This window comes from Anolis carolinensis, chromosome 3 (assembly GCF_035594765.1).
Source record: "Anolis carolinensis isolate JA03-04 chromosome 3, rAnoCar3.1.pri, whole genome shotgun sequence".
In the NCBI taxonomy this organism is placed as follows: Eukaryota; Metazoa; Chordata; class Lepidosauria; order Squamata; family Dactyloidae; genus Anolis; species Anolis carolinensis.
The window spans coordinates 270,282,765-270,308,823 of NC_085843.1; the positions used below are offsets into that span (position 1 = coordinate 270,282,765).

Consider the following 26,059-nt stretch of genomic DNA (forward strand, 5'->3'; position numbering starts at 1 on the left):
GTTCAAACACCAGGATAATACACTTAAAGATAAATATATCAGCACCTGATCTGACGGGAGGCAGGGTTACAGCTTATGGCACCAGGCTCTGAAGATCCAACAGAACCCTTTGTCTTGCATTGATTAGAGGGTAAAAATCAGTAGCTATCCAGTGGTTATCAATGGGGCCATTAATCCACTCCGGGCTTTAGTCCAGATTTTAAAGGATAAAAGGTGTTGACCTGGCAAGGAAACCACCTCTGCCAAATGGAAGCTTAAGTATAAACAAAAGGGAAAAACACTGGTCTGGGTAATCCAGTCTTACTAAAACTGAAGATCTCTGCAGGGTTTCAGAGAGGTGCATTCCCTGGCACTATTATCTAGAGCTGCGGGAATACATACCTGGAACCTTTTGCTATGCAGTAGCTCCAACCAAGAATCATATCCATGATAGACAACAAATCAGACATCAACTCAATAAACCACCTAACTCAAAATGCCACTGTCTCAATTTCCAATGGAAACAATAGACATAAAATCTGCACCACAAGTTACAGGGTCTTGCTTTCTGTTTTTGAAGCACCTCTGACTCACCCAAGCTGAGTATCGATCCCTGAAGGATTTCTGAATCACTCTATTCAGCAGGATGTAAAAAGCAGGGGCCCATTCATATTAAACAATGATAGCTCTATGATTCCACTTTAATGGCCAGCACTGCACCCTATGAAATTTTGGGGTTGATAATCTGATGAAGCACTAGAACTCTCTGGCTTCGAATTCTAAATGCCACTCCTTACACTGAAAATCCCAGGATTCCATGGAATGAAACCCAGGTAAAGTGGACCACAGCACTCTGTCATATGAAAGGACGCTAAGAGTGATACAAAGCACCAGAAAATCATAATCAGTGCCTGAAGGACTGCATTCAGTTGACTGGAAGACTAGCAGGAACTGAGAAAAAAATCCTCTTTTGGGGGGGAATACAGTTCCCGAAATACCCCAGGAAACACTGTTTGGGGAAGGGTTAGTGACAGGAATTTCAACCAAGCTTTACTTTCAAAAGCTGGGCATGTCTCCAGTAGAAAATTTGATGTATTTCACTAAAACACAAATCCTGGGATTCTGTGGGATAGAACCATGAACAGGTATAAATATATACCCTTAAGTAGTCACCATGTTATATGGAAACAGTATTGCCCCACTCTGATCTGGTGAACATGACACATTCCAGATCAGTGACTTAAAGTTTAGAATGGCCTGTGCAAGTATGTTAGCTGAAGTCAATGATTTGCTGTTGCATTCTAAATGCAACTTGAAATTTGGCCTCCAAGGCCACTGGATTTGAATGGAACCTGGGATATTTCTGTGCAGGTAGCAGAAAGCGAAAATATAACTGATCATATGACACTGCAAATAGGGAACATTATACTTCAGATTAATCCAGCACTGCTTCACCCACTCTGTAAATTAAAAACTATAAACACTCCTTCCAACCGATACCTCGACGTTCCACTTAAGGAGTTATTTTATGTGGAAAAATATTCAGAAATGGCATTCTGCCCCACTGCCAGAGTCTGAGGTGGAGCTGCCTAATTTATTACCTTTTTATTCTGCATGGTAGATTAGGCTTTAGGCTGACAAATGGATTAAGACAAAACTGCTATTTGCAAGTGCAAACAAGTCATATGAGAGACAAAGGGGCACATGCTAGGTTATGCTCTAATTGACATCCACGAGATCTTAAAACGGATGGCACAAAATTGTATAAGGAGCATACATAGCTTTGGAACCCCTTAGGGTTGGTTAGTTTGTATATATGGTGGGGAAAGCCCATTTGTTTCACAGGTTTTGATCTAACCACTTGATATAGCTGTCCCTGGTTAGATGCCCCGCAAAAAAGTTTGTAGGCCAAACAGTGAAGATCATACAGCCATGGAAGCAGTCTTCAAAGTGATCCACAGTCACCTCCACCCCAGCTTTCTCCAATCGCTTGGCATACATTAGACCATCATCTCTCAGAACATCAATCTCGCAAGTCAAGATGTAAGTTTTCGGCTGGAGGCGAAAGACCTCCCGCTCGGCTAACAATGGAGCTGCACGGACATCAAGCAGGGCTGGCAGAGCTTGGATTATCTCTGCCTTTCCTGTTGCGGGCACTGCTGGCTTATAGTTCTTTCTGAACCTTGAAGGCAGGAGGAAAGTCCAATCCAACCGTTCTCGGAAAGGGCTGACAAGGTCCACATCAAGGGCAGTGTGGTTGTTCATCATCATGGAAAAGGCAAAGTCATAGTCTCCGTTGAAATAGTCAAGCCAGAACTTCACCATGACGAAGCGGGAAAGGACAGCCGTGATTTCGTTCTGCTGGTACGAGGGAGTGTTGAAATCCAGTGGCTGGAGGACTGGATAGATGAGAGCTTGCAGTTTAAATTGGTTGGTGACATTCTCCTCTTGGGTCATCTGCAGAAGACAGGCAAGAAAGCACAGTTCAAGTACTGTACAATACTACCCTGAAGGCGCAGGTGCGCAGTCTGGGGGTGATCCCGGACTCATCGTTGAGCCTGGAGCCCCAGGTCTCAGCGGTGGCTAGGGGAGCCTTCGCACAATTAAAACTTGTGCGCCAGCTGCGACCGTACCTTGGGAAGCCAGACTTGGCCACGGTGGTCCACTATTAATTAATTACTATTATGTATACTGGAACTCAATTGACAGACCCAGTCTTTTAAACTTGTACACGCCTATCTATATTTTATAAATGCATTTTATGAATGTTATATGTAAGTTAATTTTTTAACTGATTTATAGTGTATTGTACTGTTTTTATATGTCTATTTTATTGTAAGCCGCCCTGAGTCCCCTGTTGGGTGAGAAGGGCGGGATATAAATATTGTAATAAATAAATAAATAATAAACTCATGCAAAGAAACTAGGAGAGATTTGCTTCATTTTCTCTACCCCATACTCCCAAAACTTGGGAGTATTCTCTTTTGAACTACATTTCCCAGAATCTTCTCCAGCTTGGTGGTTGGAGGAGATTCAGGGAGATGTAATCCAAGAAGGAACTTTTGCAAAGTCTGCAGTCTCCTATCTTTAATGAAAGAGACAATCTCCTTTGCAAGAAATTCCACTCTCATATTTAACAGGACTGGCTAATATCAACTACAAAGAGGAGCCTCCGGTGGCCTAGGGGATAAAAGCCTTGTGACTTGAAGGTTGGGTTGCTGACCTGAAGGCTGCCAGGTTCGAATCCCACCCGGGGAGAGCGCGGATGAGTTCCCTCTATCAGCTCCAGCTCCATGTGGGGACATGAGAGAAGCCTCCCACAAGGATGGTAAAAACATCAAAACATCCGGGCATCCCCTGGGCAACGTCCTTGCAGACGGCCAATTCTCTCACTCCAGAAACAACTCCGGTTGCTCCTGACACACACAAAAAAACCTACAAAGAAACCTAAGAGTTTCTGGTAAACACTTTGGAATGCCTTTTGCATTTCACAATTATGTGGTATGTTTGTCCTAAATGAATTCCATTGTATTCAAGGTAATTATTTACTGAATTCTTGCTAAAAGAATCTTTTTCTTGTCTTACGTATCCTTACAATTGACTTGGAGGAGAATTTGGGTTTTCATTCAGTGGCACTCAATACACATTTGGAAAAGTTTTCTAAGGCGTGTCAGTTCTGTCAGTTAATAAGGAAGCGGCCACCCACAAAAGGGTCTGAGGGGAAAGTGAAGGAACAGAACTGATCCTACTTTAAGTAAATTCACCATCCTACTGATATAGAAGCCATTAGTTGCCCCTGATCCCTATACGTGCCCCTTGTACCCCTTCTTTGTGTTTCTTGGGTTACCTCTTGGCACACAGCGGCTGCCAAGTTTCCTCCTGCACTGTCACCAGAAATTGCAACTCTGTTGGGATCCACGGAATAGTGTGCCAGGACCTCGGGAAGCATGAAGTGTTTCACAGCATTCATGACATCATCAAACTGAGCAGGGAAGTGGAAATCTGGCACCAACCTGTACCTGCCATGAAAAGAGTTGTTTCCATAAGACAAAACACTGAACCTGTGGAGTCTTGCCAGGGATTCATAGTGGAGGTTACAGTAACAAGCAAACAACCTTTCCATGCTCTGAGACAGTCCCTGCCAGCAACAGTGGCTTTGTGCTGATGGAGCTAGACAATCTGGTTAATTTGTGAAGAATCATTTGCAACATGCACAAGTGTGTGTGGGGAGAGGACTTTTCTTTTAAAGACAGAACATTTGAAAGGCCGCTGATACTTACTTAGGCGATCCCTCGTCGTTCGAGGACGATAGTCTTCCAACCTTGGTATCTTGGGCGTGTGTTCTTAGGTGACTGAAGAGACCGATTCTTGACCCGCATATTCTCCCGCAGTGAGGACATCGGTTTCCAGGTGGAAGGCGGTCCTGGTTGGGGTTAGCTTGACGCTCCTTCCTCTTGGCACGTTTCTCCCTTAAGCCCTCCGTTCGTGCCTCTTCGAACTCCGCAGCACTGCTGGTCACAGCTGACCTCCAATTAGAGCGCTCAAGGGCCAGGGCTTCCCAGTTCTCAGTGTCTATGCCACAGTTTTTAAGGTTGGCTTTGAGCCCATCTTTAAATCTTTTTTCCTGCCCACCAACATTCCGTTTCCCATTCTTGAGTTCGGAGTAGAGGAGCTGCTTTGGGAGACAGTGATCGGACATTCGGACAACGTGGCCAGTCCAGCGGAGTTGATGGCGTAGGAGCATCGCTTCAATGCTGGTGGTCTTTGCTTCCTCAAGCACACTGACATTTGTCCGCCTGTCTTCCCAAGAGATTTGCAGGATTTTCCTGAGGCAACGCTGATGGAAACGCTCCAGGAGTTTGGTGTGACGTCTGTACACAGTCCACGTTTCGCAGGCGTAGAGCAGGGTTGGGAGGACAATGGCTTTATAAACAAGCACCTTGGTCTCTCTACGGATGTCCCGGTCATCAAACACTCTCTGCTTCATACGGAAAAATGCTGCACTCGCAGAGCTCAGGCGGTGTTGTATTTCAGTGTCGATGTTGACTTTTGTGGAGAGGTGGCTACCAAGGTAGCGGAAATGGTCAACGTTTTCTAATGTTACACCGTTAAGCTGTATTCCTGGCTTTGCAGAGGGATTAGCTGGTGCCTGTTGGAGGAGCACTTTGGTTTTCTCGATGTTCAGTGAGAGGCCGAGCTTCTCGTATGCTTCTGCGAAGGTGTTTAGAGTGGCTTGTAGGTCTTCTTCTGAATGCGCACAGACTACGTTGTCATCAGCATATTGGAGTTCTATAACAGATTTTGTGGTGACCTTGGTTTTGGCTCTCAGTCTGCTGAGGTTAAATAGCTTGCCATCTGTCCGATAGATTATTTCCACTCCGGTGGGAAGCTTCCCATCAACAAGGTGAAGTATCATAGCGATGAAGATGGAAAATAAGGTGGGGGCAATAACACATCCCTGCTTGACGCCTGATTCCACCTTAAATGGGTCACTTTGGGAGCCGTTGCTGTCCAAGACTGTTGCCATCATGTCATCATGGAGGAGCCGCAGGATGTTCACAAATTTGTCAGGGCACCCGATTTTTTGGAGGATGGTCCAGAGAGCGCTGCGATTCACTGTGTCGAATGCCTTTGCAAGGTCAATGAATGCCATGTACAGAGGTTGGTTTTGTTCCCTGCATTTTTCTTGGAGCTGTCAAGCAGTGAAGATCATGTCCACTGTTCCTCTGGAGGGACGGAAGCCATTCTGGGATTCTGGGAGGGTGTCTTCTGAGACAGGGAGAAGGCGGTTTGCAAGGATTCTTGCAAGGATTTTCCCGGCCGAGGTTAGAAGGGAGATACCACGATAGTTCCCGCAGTCTGTTCTGTCCCCTTTCTTGAAAAGGGTGATGATGGTGGCATCCTTGAAGTGAGTTGGGATTTTCTCGGTCATCCACACCTTTTTAATGAGCTGGTGGAGTTGTTGTATCAGCTCAGGTCCACCCTCTTTGAAGATTTCAGCAGGAATCCCATCAGGTCCGCTGGCTTTGTTGTTTTTTTGTTGGCTGATGGCATTGCTGACTTCTTCCAAACTAGGCAGTGCTGCAAGCTCATCCCTGGTTTGTTGTTGCGGGATTTGTGAGAGGGTCTCTTCGGCCACATTGGAGCTGCGATTCAGCAGGTTCTGGTAGTGCTCTTTCCAACGTAGTGCAATTGATGTTTTGTCCTTCAGAATTTTGGTTCCATCTGATGAGCGTAGGGGCTGTATGCCATGGTTTCTTGGTCCGTAAATGATCTTTGTGGCTTTGAAAAATCCCTGAGCGTCATGGGTATCTGCAAGGTGTTGGATTTCTTCAGCCTTCTTTGTCCACCAGATGTTCTTGAGTTCTCTGGTCCTTCTTTGGACCTCAGCTTTTGCACTGGCATAGATCTTTTTCTTGGCAGCACAGTTGGTGTCTCTCTGCCATGTTTGGAAGGCTTTCCTTTTGCTATCAATCAGCTGTTGGATCTCTTTGTCGTTATCATCAAACCAGTCTTGATGTTTCTTAGTTAGGTATCCAATGCTTTCTTCGCAGGCTGTGATGATGGAGGTCTTCAGTTTGTTCCAATGTTCCTCAACATTTTCGGGGTGTTCTGTGGGTAGATGATCTTTGAGTGTTGTTTGGAGAAGGGCTCGTTTGGAGGGCTCCTGAAGGGCTTGGGTGTTCATTTTGCGCCTTGTTTTTCTTCCTTGGAGTCTGCGTTTGGGGACGATCTTGATAGCCATCGTGGATCGGATTAGCCTGTGATCTGTCCAGCAGTCATCAGTACCTGTCATGGCTCTTGTGAGAAGCACATCGCGGCGGTCTCTGGCACGTGTGATAACATAGTCCAGGAGGTGCCAATGCTTTGACCGAGGGTGCTTCCATGATGTCTTGAGCTTGTTTTTCTGGCGGAAGAGCGTATTGGTGATGACAAGGTTGTGCTCTCCGCATTTGGTGAGAAGCAAGATGCCATTCGAGTTGCTGTTTCCAACCCCGTCTTTTCCTATGATCCCTGGCCACAGGTCAGAGTCCCTTCCGACTCTTGCATTAAAGTCCCCCAGGAGGATGATTTTGTCCTCCTTAGGTATCTCCGATAGGATGGTATCCAGAACATTTGAAAGGCCGCTGATATAGCTGCTCAAAAGCAAATATCCCAAGATTGATTGTCTGGTGACTGTGGGAATTGTAGTGCAAAACATCTAGAAAGGTGTCTACTTGTGAAAAGCTGTAGTCAGTTAAGTCAGTTAAGTTAAAAGTGGAGAAATCAGGTCCAGTCAAGAACCAGCATGGTGTAATGGTTTGAGAGATAGCGGATTGAATCCCTACTCAGCCATAGACATCCATTGGGTGATCTTATGCTGTTATGTTCTCTCAGCCTCTGACCTCTCTCTAAACACATATCATCAAGGAAATGCCATACTTGCATAGAACCACAATGGCAGATGGAATCTAGAGTCCTTATATATTGTTATGAGTAGAATACAACTATTATAATCTCTGACTACTAGCCATGCAGTCAATAAAAAATGAGCACTGTCCAATATTTAGGTGAGGAAAAAAAGCTATTCATAAGCTCAAATATTTTTATACCAATGATGTCCTAATAACATCTCCGCTATTTGCTTGAAGCATGAGATAGCAATTATTTTTGCAAGTTAAAGAGACCTACAGAACTTGCTTTTGTGTAGGCCTACACTCAGGAAATTGGAAACATTGAGACACTGCTATCTAAATATACATAGCGGTATCCCCTGACGTCTGGTTCCAGGATCTGCTGCAGATACCAAAATCTATGGATGCTCAAATCCCATTATACATAATGGCATAATAAAATGATGTGTCTTATATAAAATGGCAAAAGCAAGGTTATCTTTTGTGATTTCTTTCTGAATATTTTCCATCTGTGAATGAAGAATCCACGGATATGGGGAGTTGACTGTACTGTGTTCAATCTACTAACAGTCTCTATCCATTATCTTTAAAGGGTTAATTTATGTCTAATGCTTTCTAAAGTTAATATAAAATACTAGGTGGATACATTTCACTCATGAGGTTGGCAGAGGAAGAAAGGTATTTTTCAAAAAAACAAATGCCGCACTGCAGAAAAATTAGCCCCAACCATGAATAACAACAGCAATAAAACAAAGCAAGCCACCTAATGTGTCATCATTTGTTTTCTCCTGACATGGGAAAGAAAACACAAAGGCTAGGATTACATGTGGTGTTCAGACATAGAGCCACCAGAGGGCAGCATTGCATCCACTGATCTGAATGTGATGTTTTCGTCCTTTTTTGGAGTCTGTGCGGAAAGGGCAAGAGATTTCCAAAGCACACTCTGAACACATTTAACATGATAACCTTGGTCCTTATTTTGCTTCAGATAATGCCACTCCTTAGCCTTTGCCCCACTCAGCTGTTAATACAGTATTTTAATTTTATTTCAAAGGTTTATACAACATTCTTCAACAAAATGTCCAGCATTTTAAGTTTGGAACAGAAGTTTGGAACAGCAACTCCGGTTGCTCCTGACACGAAAAAAAAAAAGTTTGGAACTATTTGATAAGAAATAGTAGCACATTTGTATCTACAATGTCTTCTCTTGTGGTGGCAGAATTCACATTTTACTAGCCATTCTCTCCCTCATCCCTTTGCAACCAGCCAAATCTAGTGCCCTTTACATGACTACAATGCCGGTCATTCCCCAGACAGTTGCCTTTCTCAACAAGTTATCTAGAAACTGAGCCACTCCACAGGAGGGCTAAGGACAAAAGAAAGGAAGAAGAATAGATCACACAGCCTCCTGCCTTGAATTAGAAAGTAAGGTTTTCTCATTATGTTATTCTTCAAGGCAGGATAGGCAATTTGTGACAACTTTTTTAGGACTGCAACTCCCATCATTCCTAATCAGTATATGCAATGGTATAGGAGACAGGGGGAACAATGGAGAGCCACTGCTGTCTTGTACTTCTGGCACATTGGGCTTCCTCGCTCACCTCCTTGCCGATGGTATTACTTTGCAAGATTTAGCCCTGTTGAGATTTTTGGTTAACAACAGAAATCTCAGTTTGCACAAAGCAATGACTGAGACAATATATGGTTAAAAAATGACGAACTATTCTGCTGCTTTATCAAAGTGAAAATATCAATGTGCACAGAATGATAACATTCACTGATCGGATTACTGCTTTTTTCCTTTTTTTGCTTCCGAAGCACAAAACATCTGAAATGATGAAAATGGAAAATTGAGATCCAAAGTTGGATTTTCTTACTGTTCGCCATCTACTTACTCAATTGAGACAATGACAGCATCCAGAGACTCAGCCATAACCAAGCACAGGTTATTGTAGTAACCACCTCCTAGAGTAAAAGACGACCAATACAAAGAAACAAGGAAACATTAAGGCAATACATGCAATTGGGATTAATCTTTAGCATCCCAAGGATCCTTAGGCTCATTTGCAACCAAACATGAAATCAACATGAACTTCATTTGCTATAGCATACCGTCAATTTCACAAAATAATTGACAGATATTGCTGCTCTTCCTGGGGTTTGAATGCTGTTGTTTATGCAAATCAAGATGGCACTAGACACTTATATGAAGTAAATATCAACAGGCTTAGCAGATCCTTATATGAGTTTGCCTGAGTCTTGGAAGTCTGTGAGATAAGGCTTTCTAATGGTTCTGCACTTGACACAGGTCCATTTGGTTAGGATAGGTGAAGGGCCTTTTTGGTGGCTGCTCCCAAGTTGTGGAATTCCCTCCCATGTAATAACAGACTGCCCAGCCCCTTACTCTCGTGCAGCCTTCTCTCTGCTCTCTTTTATTTATTTATTTACAGTATTTATATTCCGCCCTTCTCACCCCGAAGGGGACTCAGGGCGGATCACATTATGTACATATAGGGCAAACATTCAATGCCCATAAACACATCGAACCGAGACAGAGACGACAGACGCAGAGGCAATTTAATCTTCTCTTGAGGGGATGTTCGATTCTGGCCACAGCGAGCAGGTGCTTCATCATCCACTCTGATGGCACTTCCTCACTTCCTCATTCCAATGTTGTAAATTAGTTAAACTTGCCTCCCCACTTTTATAAGTGGTACCTTATTTCCTACTTGATAGATGCAACTATCTTTCGGGTTGCTAGGTCAGCAACAAGCAGGGGCTATATTTTATTTTTAATTGACGTGTGCTCACCCTGCCATGGACTGGCCTCGAATTCATGACCTCATGGTCAGAGTGATTTATTGCAGCAGCTGTTTACCAGCCTGCGCCACAGCCCGGCCCTGGCTTTTGATTTAAACAAGCACATGGAAACTTGCTGGGTGTACAACAACACAAATATCTCAGGGGTGGGGGGAGACATTGCTGTGGTCCCATAAGGGGGCTACCTATCGTGGTCCTAGGAGGAAAATTTTCAGGTGCAACTTCATTTATCCTGTGGATAACACCTCCTTTATACTCCCTGTGTGTTATAACTGTCTGTTTCACCAAGGCAAAGGCACGGAAATGGTGGGTGGAACAGAAACATGAAGCAAACAGGAGGAAGAGAAGGAAACAGTGTTGAACACAACCACAACATTGCTTACCCTACAGATCTGCTTCCTTCTCTTCTTCCTGTATATTGCTTGTTCTTGTTCCTACCAGTTCCTCCTTTCCTTTGCCTGGGCAAAACAGACATTTGTGGCACAGAGGAAAAGGAAGACAAGTTGTATCTATGAGGTAAGTGAAGTGGCATGTAAGTTCAGCATTTAATGTGATTCATTTCTTTTATAGGTAGTCTCATCAGGTTAGGATGAGTTTTATAGACTACAACTACCCCATCCCACCCCTGCATTCTTTCCTTTTGCTGCTCACTAACACAGTATCCTGGCGTGAGAAGCTGAGCTTATGCCAGGCCTTAATCATCTCCCAGCTAAGATTCTGTAAAGTGTGCCAGATTGGCATCTTCATCTAGAATACATTATTTTATTTTTAACTGACCTGGCTTTACATTGGAACAAGGTGAAATTTTATGCATGGCTTGGTTTACTTTGAGTGTTACCTGGATTGGCAGAGCAAATGGAAGGTAAGACAGGTGTTAATAAACTATTGCCACTGCTTAGGATTTTTTACCAAACTTATTTATTATCCTGCATTCTCCTGATGGGAACCCAAGGCAGATATACAGTCATCCTTCCGCTTTCATGGGTTTTATACTTTTTGTTTTTTGGTTATTTGGCCACCAGGCCCCAACTTCCAACACTTACACAGCAGCCTCATCCATAAGAGGTGAGCAGGGAGTGCTGTTTGGGATGCAGGCATACCACATGTTTCTGTTCCTGTTTCCTTACATGCATGACACATTATGTGTAGTGAAGAGAGCCTTCTCAGAGTGCACTGTGTCTGTGAACCCATGTCTAATTGAGCTATTCAGGGTGGTAAAGGTTTAATTAAGTATCTTCCTCCCTAAATCCAATTCTTGAGCCTTCTGAAGTTGGGGCTGCTTGTTAACAACATTTCAGAGATAAAATCTTTTGTATACAAGCCGACTTTGGTGTTGTCATAACTAACATTTGGGTGTGAATAGGATTACACCGGATCAGTTTTAATAGGCGAGTACTGCAGATATGGTATGGACAAACTATCAGGGTGAGAAATGTGACCTGTCCCCTTGGCCTTTGTCCTCTTTGGCTAGTTATTCAGAGTGACAGTGCGGTTAGATCTCAGATATAATATGTTTTTAACACATCTCCTGGGGAGAGTTCTTTTTTATTTTAAAAAACATTCCCTGGACCTTCTGACTTGAACAACGACCAACAAATATAAAATCTACCTTTTTTGGCAAGGTGAATGAGAGAGCAGTTGCCTTCCCACTCCAGAAAGTCTTGGATGAGACAGATTTTCTAAACCCGTTTCAAATCAACTTCAGAGCAGGGTATAGAACTGAGGCTACAATTGCTTCCTTTGTCGATGATCTTTGTACAAGCATCAACAGGGGGAATGTGTCCCTATTAGTGCTTTTGGACCTCTCACTGACATTTGGGGCCCGGCTGTGGCGCAGGCTGGTTAGCAGCCAGATGCAGTAAATCACTGACCAAGAAGTCATGAGTTCGAGGCCAGCCTTTGTCGGGGTGAGCACCCGACAATTAAAAATAAAATATAGCCCCTGCTTGTTGCTGACCTATGCAACCAGAAAGATAGTTGCATCTATCAAGTAGGAAATTTAGGTACCACTTATATGTGGGGAGGCTAATTTACGACACCATAAAAATCACCCAGCCGCCGTTGGAATGAGGAAGTTGCTGTTGCAGTGGATAATGAAGCAGCTGCTCCCCCTGTGGCCGGAATCAAGCATACCCTCTGGAAGCTGGAAGCTGGAGAAGGTTTAAATTGCCTCTGCATCTGTCTGTTCTATGTTATATGGCATTGAATGTTTGCCTTATATGTGTACAATGTGATCCGCCCTGAGTTCCCTTTGGGGTGAGAAGGGCGGAATATAAATAATGTAAATAAATAAATAAATAAATAAATCTGATATCAATGATCATGACACCCTTTTGGAATACTGGAGGGATCTGAAAATAAGGGGGATTGTGATCCAATGGTTCCAGCCCTGTCTCTCAGGTAGGTTCCAGATGTTGGTGTTTAGGATAGCTGCTCCTCAAAAAACGATATTCAGGTCTGCTTGCTTGTACAGGTTGAATATGTCCCTTAAGAGTAAATGCCTGAGACCAGAAGTAATTTGGGACTTTACAAAAAAAATTGGAATACCTGTGTTTCCATATACATACATCTTGAGCTATCTTGGAAAAGGGACCCAAGTCTAAACATAACATTCATTTATAGATCCTACAACAGAATAGAATAACTTTATTACCACCGTACATCATACAATGAAATGAAATGCCATCCCCAATCATATTATATATGTACAAAGTACAAAACAAAACACCCATCCTTCCACATTCTAATAGCTATTGCACAACCCCTAATGCCACATCAGTGTGAAACCACAGAGTTCGATGTAGTCACAGCTCTGGGTTAAAAGCTATCTCACTGCCTATTTGTTCTTGTTTTTATCATCCTATACTGTCTGCCAGATGGTAACAATTCAAAAAAAGAATATCCAGGGTGAGATGGATCCTTAAGAATATTTTGAGCTTTCTTAAGCTAGAAGGAATTATGCAGTTCTTCCAAAGAGGGGAGAGGGCAATCCATAATTCTCTGAGAAGTAGTTGTAACCCTCTGGGGCACCTTCCTATCTGCCATTGTGCAATTAGCAAACCATACACAGATACAATAGGTCAGAACACTCTCTAGAGCACAACCGTAGAAAATCACCAATTGTTGGTTCCTTAAAAGTCTCAGATAATAGCTGGTCCCTCTTAACCAATGCAGCAGTATGAACACCCAGGAACTTAAAATTGGCTGCTCACTCCACTAAATCTCAATTTATTACCAAGAGCTTATACATACATCCTGAAAGAAATTTAGTATATAATATTTTAACACTTTTGTGCATGAAACAAAATTTGAGTACTTTAGACCAAAGGAAAGCAAAGGTGTCACTATCTCAGCCAACCATGTAAACCATTTTGGATTTTGGAATATTTTGGAATTCTAGGTAAGTGATGCTCAACCTACATTAAAACCTCACTAAGTAAATAACTTATTCTTACTGCTCTCTCACAGACATGGGTGAGCATCTTTATGCAGAGATTAGCAAACTATAGGCTTGTAGGAACCACTGTAATTTTTTTACTAGAGACCTCAATATCCAAAAGCCAAGTCCAAGTATGAGAGGTAAAGAGAAGAAAATATATGTTCCAAATTAAATAGGATGACTCTAAGAATAAACATGGTTTCATAATTTGCCAGTGTTATCTGAGCAAAGCTCACCACACCTTCTATATGAACACATATTCATTATTCCCCACTTACTATTTTAACAATTTTCTTTAGGGGAAAAATAATTTTAGTTATTGCTGTTAGACAATTGGGAGTCAGTGACTCTTCCGAAGACACTGTACACTATCTTCCAGTAGATGCTGACCTGTTGTCTATCCATTAAGCTGCAGTGGAATTCCTGGAACTTATCCCCAAATTGCAAAACGGGAATGGAAGAGCACAAAACAAAAAGGAGGAAGATTGTAAACCACATACTTGCACTTGCCAGAGCCCATCCTCCTCCATGAATGTAGACCACACTACGTTTTAGTCTCTTTTCTCCTTCTTGAGAGGGTTCATATACTCTGACCTCCACACCATCAAACTGAGTATCTGTTATCTTCACTCGTTCAGAAGTTTGGGAATTTGTCTGGTCAAATGAACCAATAAGGAAGTTCAGAACTCTGAGGTGGTGGCCAATTCCCAGGAAATGAGCCAGGTTACACTAGAGGGAGAAAAAAACAACAACAACAAGGATCACACACACAAAAATGAAAACAACTGCAAAGAAGAGTGGAAGAAATGTTCATGCAAACTTTAACTTTAATGCTCGTTCATTGGTTTCTGTACCCTTTTACTTTTTCTAAAATACAAAGTGTTGCAAACTAGATAAGATTTTGATATATCACGGAATTAAATTCTGATATGTTGTTGGAGAAATGTTCTGAAGATACTGGGGACAACTGAAAGGACAAATGAATGGATCATAATACAAAGCAGGCCTGTACCCTCCTTAGAAGAAAGATCACACTACATTGAGGATGTTGTACTTGGCCATATCATGAGAAGGGAGACTCGTTAGAAAAAATGATGAAGGTAACAGGAGAAGAGGGAAAACTACATGCCATGTGCTATGGAATCCCAGGACTTGTAGTTTGGTGAGCCACCAGCACTCTTTGGTTAAAGGCCTTGTAAAACTTCCATTCACAGATGGAAACCAGGACATGCATGAAAACCCCAGAATGTGTTCAAAATGGCAAAAGTTGTTAGTGAAGGAAAACGTACAAACTAGGAGAAGTTGCAGCAGTTTACTTTTGCCTACTAGGAAGAACAGGATTCCATTCCATCCCCTGCTTTCCCTCCCTTTGACTTACAGTAGAGTCTTACTTATCCAATATTCACTTATCCAACATTCTGTATTATCCAACACAGTTTGCTGTTTAGTAGTAATTGTTTTTGTAGTCAATATTTTCAATACATTGTGATGTTTTGGTGTTAAATTCGTATATACCAATGATGGGCAAGCTTTTGCGCTTGGTGTGTCAAAATTCACCAAAAAACCTAGCATGACTTGGGTGGTGTGTCACTTCGAGAAAAAAACCCCATAATTTCGCAATATGTATAGTTTAAATAACTAAAATGTATAATTGTAATACAGTAGAGTCTCACTTATCCAATATAAACGGGCCGGCAGAACACTGGATAAGCGAATATGTTGGATAATAAGGAGAGATTAAGGAAAAGCCTATTAAACATTAAATTAGGTTATGATTTTACAAATTAAGCACCAAAACATCATGTTATAAAACAAATTTGACAGAAAATGTAGTTCAATACACAGTAATGCTAAGTAGTAATTACTGTATTTACGAATTTAGCACCAAAATATCACGATGTATTGAAAACATTGACTACAAAAATGCATTGAATAATCCAGAACATTGGATAAGCGAGTGTTGGATAAGTGAGACTCTACTGTATATAACTGTATTTAATAAATCAAAAACTATTTACTACCATTATTTCCATGTACAACAATCTATGGTACCTCTTGCAGTTTCCATATTGATTTCTCTCTATTGTATTTTCAATGTAGTCATGAATAATGAATAATATAATAATAATTTAATAGTAATAATATAATATACTACAATAATAGAATAATACATATACATATATATAAATGTAATGTGCATAATTCCCATGGAGTAAACAACAAAATCATTGGACGAAATCACACTAAATTTGGCCACAAAAGACGCAGTCATCCAATCAATCAGCAAAAATGCCTAGGCGTGTCAGTGCTGACATGCGTGTCATAGGTTGGCCATCACTGGTATATACAGTAATTGCTACATAACATTGCCGTGTATTGAACTTCTTTTTCTGTTGATTTGTTGTAAAAACATGTTTTAGTGCTTAATTTGTAAAATCATCTTAATTTGACATTTAACAGGCTTTTCCTTAATCCCTCCTTATTATCCAACATTTTCGCTTATCCAACGTTCTGCCAGCCCATTTATGTTGGATAAGCGAGACTCTACTATAGTGGAAAGCAAACTACTTTTCAAGTTGCAACAACCAAAGGAAGCAGAGGATAAAAGGAAACGTGGGAGGAGAAAAAAAACCCAAAACATTGTAATTGCAGTTGAAAAAGTAGGACAACAGAGTATTAATCATGCAGTCTCTGCCAAACTGGTCACTGCTAAAGGCATAGCTACAGAAGCCTGCTGAAAGAGCTTAGGTTGCAGCATCTCCCAGGACTTGAAACACAGAAGCCAGGAAAAGCAGGCTGTGCAACATTCACCAAAGACTATGGTATAAAATGACTGAAACTGAAGACTAAAGTAGACTGTCCTTTTAAAAAATAATAATAATAACAATAATACATGAAAGAGAAGGTGGGGTACAGAAAGGAGAAGAGAACTTTTAGCAGAGATCCTGCAATGGAGCAAATGGCAAAACAAGTAATATTTCTCCCATGAGACTCCAGTTGTTTCAAAACCACAAGTCTCTTAGTCATGTTTTCAAAGTCTGGAAATAACAATAAAAATTTCAGGGCAACTAATTGGCGGAACCCCAAGACTGTCTGCAGGAAAGTGGTTAAAGGTATGGCATATAAAACAGACAACCAAGACAGAAGTCACTGGGAGAAAGTGGCAGAAGTCACTGGGAGAAAGTGGCACCAAACACTGTGTGAATCATATCTGAACTGGAATGCATAACATCAGAAGTGCGCATGAACAAATAGTTGAGGATTATTTGTATAGGCTTATGAGCATCAGTGTGCTTAAAACAGGGGGAAGCATAAAGAAAGATATGGAGAGACATATATTTCTTTATGCTACTGGGAGGTTGCTGTAAGGCCCTTGTAACCACAGAACTTACATCCACAGTTTCACTTACTTGCACCCAGGAAGAAATGCTCTCTCCAGGAATATGCCAGATCCTCCAGGCAATTCTATGGTATGCTTCCCCTGGCATTGGAGGATCTAGCACATTCCTTCAAACTGTAGACTTCGAATGTAACTTTATGCTCATATCTACAGTTTGAAGTAACTAGTCCAGCAAGGAATGTCTCCTCTGTAAATATAAGTCTCAGTGCTCCTGTACCACATGGTAAGCCACATCTGTCTGAATATCAGTCAGTATTCAGCTGGAAGTGAAAACGGAAGCAACTTACATTTCTATCCTTAGCCATTCTCAGTGCTTTAGGTGAGGATTGGGTTCTACCTTTTCTTCATGATTCTGCTGTTTGGGCATACTCAAAAGCAACCACAATTTGTCTCAATCAGAATATAATGTCAACCCAAACATTCACATGAGTAAGAAGAGAGCTGACAAGCTTGAACCTTGTCCAGGTGATACTGAAGTATAATTAGTTTTATTCTGAAATTCAGCCAGGGCCTCCCAGAATATTAGATACCACCTCCGCCTATTCAGATTTGTTAATCAGACAATAATACTCAACTGTTGTCTAACCTGCACACACTCTCCAGCCCCCACAGTCTTCTAAGAGATGGCTGAGATAACAATTTGAAGTAATATTTCATCTATACACTAGTATGAACAGTAGTGCCCAGTGGTAGCAGAGCAGATTAAAGCGCTGAGCTGCTGAACTCGCTGACTGAAAGGTCGGCAGTTCAAATCCTGGGAACTGCGTGAGCTCCTGCTGTTAGCCCAAGCTTCTGCCAACCTAGCAGTTCGAAAATATGCAAATGTGAATAGATTAATAGGTACCACTTCAGAGGGAAGGTAACAGTCATGCAGTCATGCTGGCCACATGATCTTGAAGGTGTCTATGGACAACGCCAGCTCTTTGGCTCAGAAATGGAGATGAGAACCAACCTCCATGCACCAATGGACATGACTAGACTTAATGTCAAGGGAAAACCTTTACCTTTTTTATGAATCAGAGCCCAAATAGTCCTACTGAATCAGGTAATAGCTGGGCTGTTATCTGACCCAATCATTCTAGCAAGAAGGGGGAAAATCGAAAAATTAATCAGGGACTGACTTTCTTCTCAAAGGACGCAAGTAGCATTTTTATAAATTTTATTTCCGCTGTGAAAAGTCTTTTCAATGGCAATGTTTTCAAAGACTACCTACAGTTTAGGACTTATTCTGTGCAAATTTGGATTGAGTAAATCTTCAACTGCAAAGATCTTCTCAGTCTAAGAGTCTTCTTATCAGAGTTTTCCACAATATTTAAACATGTTTTCCAATCATTTTTGGATTTTTTTTCTCAAATGTTCTTACTATCTCTAAAAGCAATCCAGCAGGCTAATAACACATTTAGTCCCATTTGGAATTGTTTTGGACTATAGTTCCCATAATTCACTAGTCAGCAAGATCACTGGCTACCTGGCTGGGCAATGAAATGGTAACTTTTCCAAGTTTTACTAGAAATGATTTAAATAAATACAAAAGTCAGTCACCCACATTTGCAGATTTAACTTTTTCAGATTTGATTATCCATGGTTTTGATTCATATGTTCTTCCTAGAATCTTCCACCTCTAGCAGATATCACACAGTCTGAATCACACAGTCATTCTGGAGGACCTAGAGATTCCTAGAGAGGTGTTTTCTTAAGTTACAAATTGAGGAGTTTTTATAATTCATGATTTCCCCCCTTTCACTGTATTAGGTTGGGATTTTCAATATGTTGGCACTGCTGGTAGAAAAGTGTTAAAACTTCCCCATCCAATGCAGTCCTGATGAAAAAATCAAGTCACTTTCATCTGCTCTAAATATAAGCGGGAGGAACCCTGACACGGATCATAAAGGCCACATTCCTCCACACATCTCTTTTGGCCCTGAGATAATTAGTGTGTTGAAATTTTCCCCAAGTAAGTAACATTTCAACAGATCATCTGGTTGGCAAACAAGCTGCAATTCACATTGCCCCCACATCCCCAGCTGCATAATGTTTTTATGCAAGAGTTGTTTGTAGCTGAGCACATTTGTCCTGCTTTTTAAAATGTAATGATATTTTGCTTCAGCAGCATTAAGCACAGTCTTTTTTTTACACTGATGGATGTAACAAGACTGCATCCCAGTACACTGGAGACTTTACTAAAAGATATGAGAAAAGGAGGCATAAGTTGTGGAGGAGAAAAAACCAAACAGTACAATATACTGAGAGCTTATGTGATTGATCTTGTGATAAAATAAAGTCCACTGGATTCATTTAAGGCTCTTTTGGAAAAAAAAGTTTGAAACATACACTGGGATTTAGGTGAAAAGTAATAAACCAGTTGATTAAAAACATGATTTCAGAAGAGGAATATTAATTAACTGGAAAGTGGGGCGAGGGAAGAAATAAATATCTCAAGAGTTACAATTCTGAAAATCAATGGTCAAAACAATTATGAAATAGCCTGTGGAAAGAGAAACACTTAGGAAAGAGGGAAAAGTTAAATGTTTTGTCAAGACTTTTACTCTACATTCATAAGATCTATAGCATAAGAAAATGAATACCCTTTGTGCCATTTCACAAGGATTTATATGACAGGCATGGAATCGAAGAATAAAATTAAAACACTGTATAATGTTAAGGAAGGGATTTGCATTAAATTCCAAATATTAAATTATATTGTGGTGCCTGTTGTTTTATATGGTTAAATACACTGATACTGATTAGAAATAAGAAATATTTGGAACTGAATGGTCATGATTTAAGATCTGGGTGTCACAGATATCTTTGGTATGTTAAAGACACATGCTGGGCTTAAGAATCATTGTCTTAGAAGGGCTCTTCTAAGAGTTTAGAATAAATACAAGCAGAGACCTTTCCCTAGGATAACATTAGCCTTTTTAGAGGAAATATTAAGTTAAAAATTGGAGATCACAATTTTATGCTGACTCCTTGTGGTTTGAACAAGACAGCTGGACATTTAAAGCAAGAGAGGCGCTTCTAAAAGGAAGCAAATAATTTCATTGATTCACTTACATGCAACTTAATGATAGATTCTGGAGACTAGGGTTCGAATCTCTGTTTGGCCACAAAAACTCACTGGGCAAGTTACATTTCCTCAGTCTCATAGAAAAACAAAGGCAAATCAGCAAAACAAACCAAGAAACCTTCATTATAAGTCTGCCTTAAGGATGCTGTAAGTCAAAAGCAACTTGAAGGTACAACAACAAACAATTTGGATGGTACCACAGGATATAGCAATGTTAAACAGGTACAATAAAAATAGGATAATTGTAGCCTGGGCAGTGCATGGTTCTTTGGCTTCCCACTGACTTCCCAATATGCAGGATCTCTGATATTGGGAGCTATTCCTTTATTGGCTAAAAAAAACCCCTTAAATGCTTAAAAAGTACAATTCAGGTGGTTCCCCCAAGCCCAATCTAAAAGAACTCACCCCTTTAACAGATGGAAAGGTGAGAAGTGATAAAATGCATCTTGTGATCACCAAAATTTCCACTGTTACATTATAGATACAATCTTTTGATGCAGGTTAAGCTGTCCAGGAACACCTGGCCTCTCTAAACGAATTCAAGTCCCCAGGGCCAGATCAGCTACATCCAAGAGTATTGAAGGAATTAGCGGAAGTTATTTCATCCAAGAGTATTGAAGAAATTAGCGGAAGTTATTTCAGAACCACTAGCAACCACTAGAGTTCTTTGAGAACGGGAGAAGTCCCAGCAGATTGGAGGAGGGCGAATGTGGTCCCTATCTTCAAGAAGGGAAAAAAGAACGACCCAAACAATTACCGTCCTGTCAGCCTCACATCGATACCAGGCAAGATTCTGGAAAAGATCATCAAGGAAGTGGTCTGCGAACACTTAGAAACAAATGCGGTCATTGCTAATAGTCAACACGGATTTACCAAAAACAAGTCATGCCAGACTAATCTGATCTCTTTTTTCGATAGAGTTACGAGTTGGGTCGATACAGGGAATGCTGTGGATGTAGCCTACCTGGATTTCAGTAAGGCCTTCGACAAAGTCCCCCACGACCTTCTGGCAAATAAACTAGTAAAATGTGGGCTAGACAAAACTACAGTTAGGTGGATCTGCAATTGGCTAAGCGAACGAACCCAAAAGGTGCTCACCAATGCGTCATCTTCATCATGGAAAGAAGTGACAAGTGGAGTGCCGCAGGGCTCCGTCCTGGGCCCGGTTCTGATCAACATCTTTATTAACGACTTAGACGAAGGGTTAGAAGGCACGATCATCAAGTTTGCAGACGACACCAAACTGGGAGGGATAGCTAACACTCCAGAAGACAGGAGCAGAATTCAAAACGATCTTGACAGACTAGAGAAATGGGCCGAAACTCACAAAATGAAGTTCAACAGGGACAAATGCAAGATACTTCATTTCGGCAGAAAAAATGGAAATCAAAGATACAGAATGGGGGACGCCTGGCTTGACAGCAGTGTGTGCGAAAAAGACCTTGGAGTCCTCGTGGACAACAAGTTAAACATGAGCCAACAATGTGATGCAGCAGCTAAAAAAGCCAACGGGATTCTGGCCTGCATCAATAGGGGAATAGCGTCTAGATCCAGGGAAGTCATGGTCCCCCTCTATTCTGCCTTGGTCAGACCACACCTGGAATACTGCGTCCAATTCTGGGCACCACAGTTGAAGGGAGATGTTGACAAGCTGGAAAGCGTCCAGAGGAGGGCGACTAAAATGATTAAGGGTCTGGAGAACAAGCCCTATGAGGAGCGGCTTAAAGAGCTTGGCATGTTTAGCCTGCAGAAGAGAAGGCTGAGAGGAGACATGATAGCCAAGTACAAATACGTGAGGGGAAGTCATAGGGAGGCTCCACAAGGGGTTCCAGTCTCCCGACCACTCAGTAGGCATTATTATCACTTTTGAGGATAGACAAATTAGAAATGAGTTGTGGGCTTTTAGATACTGGTTGAGTTCACGGGGTATCACACTCAGGAAGGTTGTTGTGGACCCCGTAATTCGACCTTTAATAACCAACCTGCCCTTACATACACGAGCCTCTATTGGGGCTAGAGGCAACAGGTTGTTGACCTCTCCTTGTGGGTCCCCTCCCAAAGTGATTAGTTTCTCTGATTCGCCTACCCATTCTATGTCCATTCCCTACCCATATTCCCTGCCATCTACGTCCCTACCATGCCAGCTTGAGAGATCTTCCCCCTCGGATAAGCTTCTCCCGCCTTTTCCTCTAGACATTTTTCCGGCTGGAAGTCATTGCAACAGCTCGGATTTCAGGAGTTGACTAGGCCTGACTAATAATGCTCCCATTGAACTAGGATCCCTGGGGGGTGGGGACCGGGAGGGGGAAGGTTCCATCAAGGTCGTGTGGGGGAGGAGGTTGTGCGGTTAACGGTTTCCCAGGGAGAAGCACAACAGATGTCTTGCGACCCTGGAGAAGGATAGGTGTGGTAGTCCCCATGGCAGCCCCTCCAGGCTGAAGGTACTGCTGCTTAATGCCAGATCCGTCAATGGGAAATCTTCAATTATCCAGGACCTAATCCTGGATGAGCGGGCGGATCTGGCCTGCATCACTGAGACCTGGTTGGATGAGCTGGGTGGGGTAAATCTTACCCAGCTTTGTCCTCTGGGTTTCGGGGTGCACCAGCAGGCCAGGCCTGGAGGGCGGGGAAGTGGGGTTGCGGTGGTCTTTCGGCAGTCCATCGCCCTGGTCAGATGCGCCGTTCCGCAATCCGCTGGGTTCGAATGTCTCCACTTGAAGGTGGGTACCTGGGACAGTTTGGGGATTCTGCTAGTGTACCGTCCACCCCGCGACACAGCAGTCTCCCTGCCTGCCTGAGCTTGCAGAGGTGGTCTCTAGCGTGGTGCTGGGTTCCCAGCGCCTTATGGTTCTGGGTGACTTCAACATCCATGCAGAGGCCACCTTGACAGGTGCAGCTCAGGACTTCATGACGACCATGGGACTGTCCCAAGTAATATCGGGTCCCACTCATCAAGCTGGACATACACTCGACCTGGTTGGCCAGAGTGGAAGAGCAAATTATTCTTCCATTGTCATGGTCTGACCACCATCTGATCAGTCTAAGACTCACCGCGCCCTCAAACCTCCGCAGGGGTGGTGGACCGATTAAGATGGTCCGCCCCAGGAGGCTAATGGATCCCGAGGGATTCCTGAAGTCTCTTGGGGGTTTGTCTGCCATGGAGGCTGACGATTCTGTCGATGCCTTGGTCGCTCGCTACAACAGCGAGATGACTAGGGCAATAGACACGATTGCCCCCGAACGTCCCCTCTCGCAGCGTGGAGTTGCCCCGGCCCCCTGGTTTACTGGGGAGCTGGCGGAGATGAAACGTGCGAGAAGGAGACTAGAGTGCCGCTGGCGGAAAACTCAGGACAGCTCTGACCGAACACGGTCAAAGGCCGCTATTAGGTCCTATTCCGTGGCGTTGCGAGCAGCCAGGAAGGCTTTCTCGACTGCCCGCATCGCGTCTGCAAATAACAGACCCTCGGAGTTGTTTCGGGTTGTTGGGGAGCTCCTCCACCCTCCTGGGCGAGGGGAGCCACCCGACTTCTCGGCAACTCGGTGCAGCGAGTTCGCTCACTATTTTGCAGACAAAGTCGCTCAGATCCGTTCTGACTTGGACGCCGGCCTTGAAGCATTGCCAGGTGAGGCAACCGAGGCATCTGTCTGTTCGATCTTGTGGGATTCGTTTCAGCTTGTGCGCCCTGATGATGTGGACAAGATCCTCAGGGCTGTGAGGGCAACCACCTGCGCCCTGGATCCTTGCCCATCTTGGCTTTTAAAACAGGCCAGTGGCGGGTTAGTTGATTGGTTTATGCCTATAATTAATGCTTCGTTATCACAGGGCAAATTTCCATCTAGCCGAAAGCAAGTTGTGGTTAGGCCTATTCTGAAGAAGGCCACTCTGGATTCGACCAACCTAGGCAATTACAGACCAATCTCTAACCTTCCATTTTTGGGCAAGGTCTTGGAGCGGGTGGTTGCCTCGCAGCTACAGGGATTCTTGGAGGATGCGGATTTTCTGGACCAATCACAGTCTGGCTTCAGGCCTGGGTTCAGTACTGAGACGGCCTTGGTCGCCTTGGTGGATGACCTCCGCAGGGAACTGGACAGGGGGAGTGTGACCCTGCTGGTTCTCTTGGACATCTCAGCGGCTTTCGATACCATCGACCATGGTATCCTTCTGGGACGGCTCTCTGGGATGGGCCTTGGGGGTACTGCACTCCAGTGGCTCCTGTCCTTCCTGGAGGGCCGTTCCCAGTTGGTGAAGCTGGGGGACACCTGCTCGGACCCCTGGCCTTTGACCTGTGGGGTCCCGCAAGGTTCTATTTTGTCCCCCATGCTTTTTAACATCTACATGAAACCGCTGGGAGAAGTCATCCGGAGTTTTGGAGTGAGGTGCCATCTCTACGCGGATGACACCCAACTTTACTACTCTTTTCCACCTAAATCCAAGGAAGCCCCTCGGATTCTGGACCAGTGCCTGGCCGCTGTGTTGGCCTGGATGAGGGCGAACAAGCTGAGACTTAATCCTGACAAGACAGAGGTCCTCCAAGTATTGGGTGGCAACCTGTGCTCGACGGGGTCGCACTCCCCCTGAAGGCGCAGGTCCGCAGCTTGGGGGTCCTCCTGGATTCGGGGCTGACGCTTGAGGCCCAGGTGTCGGCCATGGCCGGGAGGGCCTTTGCACAATTAAAACTTGTGCGCCAGCTGCGACCATATCTCGAGAAGTCTGATCTGACCATGGTGGTCCACGCCTTAGTTACCTCTAGACTGGATTATTGCAATGCACTCTACGTGGGGCTGCCTTTGAAGACGGCCCGGAAATTGCAACTAGTTCAGCGCTCGGCAGCCAGGCTTCTAACAGGAGCAAACTACAGGGCGCGTTCCACGCCTCTGTTTAAGGAGCTCCATTGGCTGCCGTTTGTTTTCCGGGCCCAATTCAAGGTGCAGGTTATCACCTACAAAGCCCTAAATGGTTTGGGACCCACCTACCTTAGAGACCGCATCTCCCCCTATGAACCTGCACGATCTCTTCGCTCTTCGGGGGAGGCCCTCCTCTCACTTCCACCACCTTCGCAGTTGCGGTTGGTGGGGACGAGAGAGAGGGCCTTCTCCGCTGTGGCCCCCCGCCTTTGGAACTCACCCCCGAGGGAGATTAGACAGGCCCCCACCCTCCTTGCCTTTCGAAAAAGCCTTAAAACCTGGCTTTTCCAGAGGGCCTTCGACGACTAATTCTTGGGGGTTGATTTGTCTGCCCTTTTAATTTAATTAGAGAGTGTCCTTCCATGAATATTGATACCTTGTCGAGCACTTCTGCTACGAAGCTACCTTCTTCATGTAGCCCTCTATTTTGGCCCAGAACTGTTTTACCTCCTTGTTTTTAACATGTGATGTGTGTTTTGATTGTATGATTGTTTTTCATGTTTGATTTTACAATGTTTAATTGTCACTATTTTTACTATTGCTGTGAGCCGCCCCGAGTCCCCTCGGGGAGATGGGGCGGGATATAAGAATAAAATTATTATTATTATTATTATTATTATTATTATTATTATTATTACTCTCTCCCCCGGACTGTGGTGGAGGCTCCTTCCTTGGAGGCTTTTAAGCAGAGGCTGGATGGCCATCTGTCAGGGGTGCTTTGAATGCGATTTCCTGCTTCTTGGCAGGGGGTTGGACTGGATGGCCCATGAGGTCTCTTTCAACTCTACTATTCTATGATTCTATGATTCTATGAAACACAAACAAACAAAACCAGCTACTGCAACCCTGCATCTTTCGAATATTCCGAAAGAGGTCATTTCTGAGCCTAATGTAAAGTATTAATGCTTAGAAATAAAAGACTAAGCAGCTTTGAATCCAAATATCTGCAGGAACATCTCTCCCACTATTGACCTGTCTGTGGCATAAGGTCATTTGGAGAAGCTCTTATCTGAGCATAGATTCAGCCTGTTTAATGGGTTTCTTTGTTTCAA

At 43.3% G+C, this 26,059-nt stretch overlaps 1 protein-coding gene across 2 annotated transcripts in view; it reads right to left on the bottom strand.

Annotated features, from left to right (window-relative positions):
* Window positions 1-1,528: 1,528 nt before the first annotated feature.
* The window catches only part of nceh1 (neutral cholesterol ester hydrolase 1), a 48,437-nt gene continuing 23,906 nt past the window's right edge, over window positions 1,529-26,059 (bottom strand). For both annotated transcript variants that reach the window (XM_062976769.1, XM_003218130.4), the window contains exons 2-5: window positions 14,133-14,361; window positions 9,269-9,338; window positions 3,827-3,998; window positions 1,529-2,436 (exon numbers count right to left, since the gene is read on the bottom strand). In XM_062976769.1, coding sequence (XP_062832839.1) covers window positions 1,819-2,436; window positions 3,827-3,998; window positions 9,269-9,338; window positions 14,133-14,361 — 1,089 coding nt within the window. In that variant the 3' untranslated portion in view covers window positions 1,529-1,818. The remainder of the gene's footprint in view (window positions 2,437-3,826; window positions 3,999-9,268; window positions 9,339-14,132; window positions 14,362-26,059) is intronic.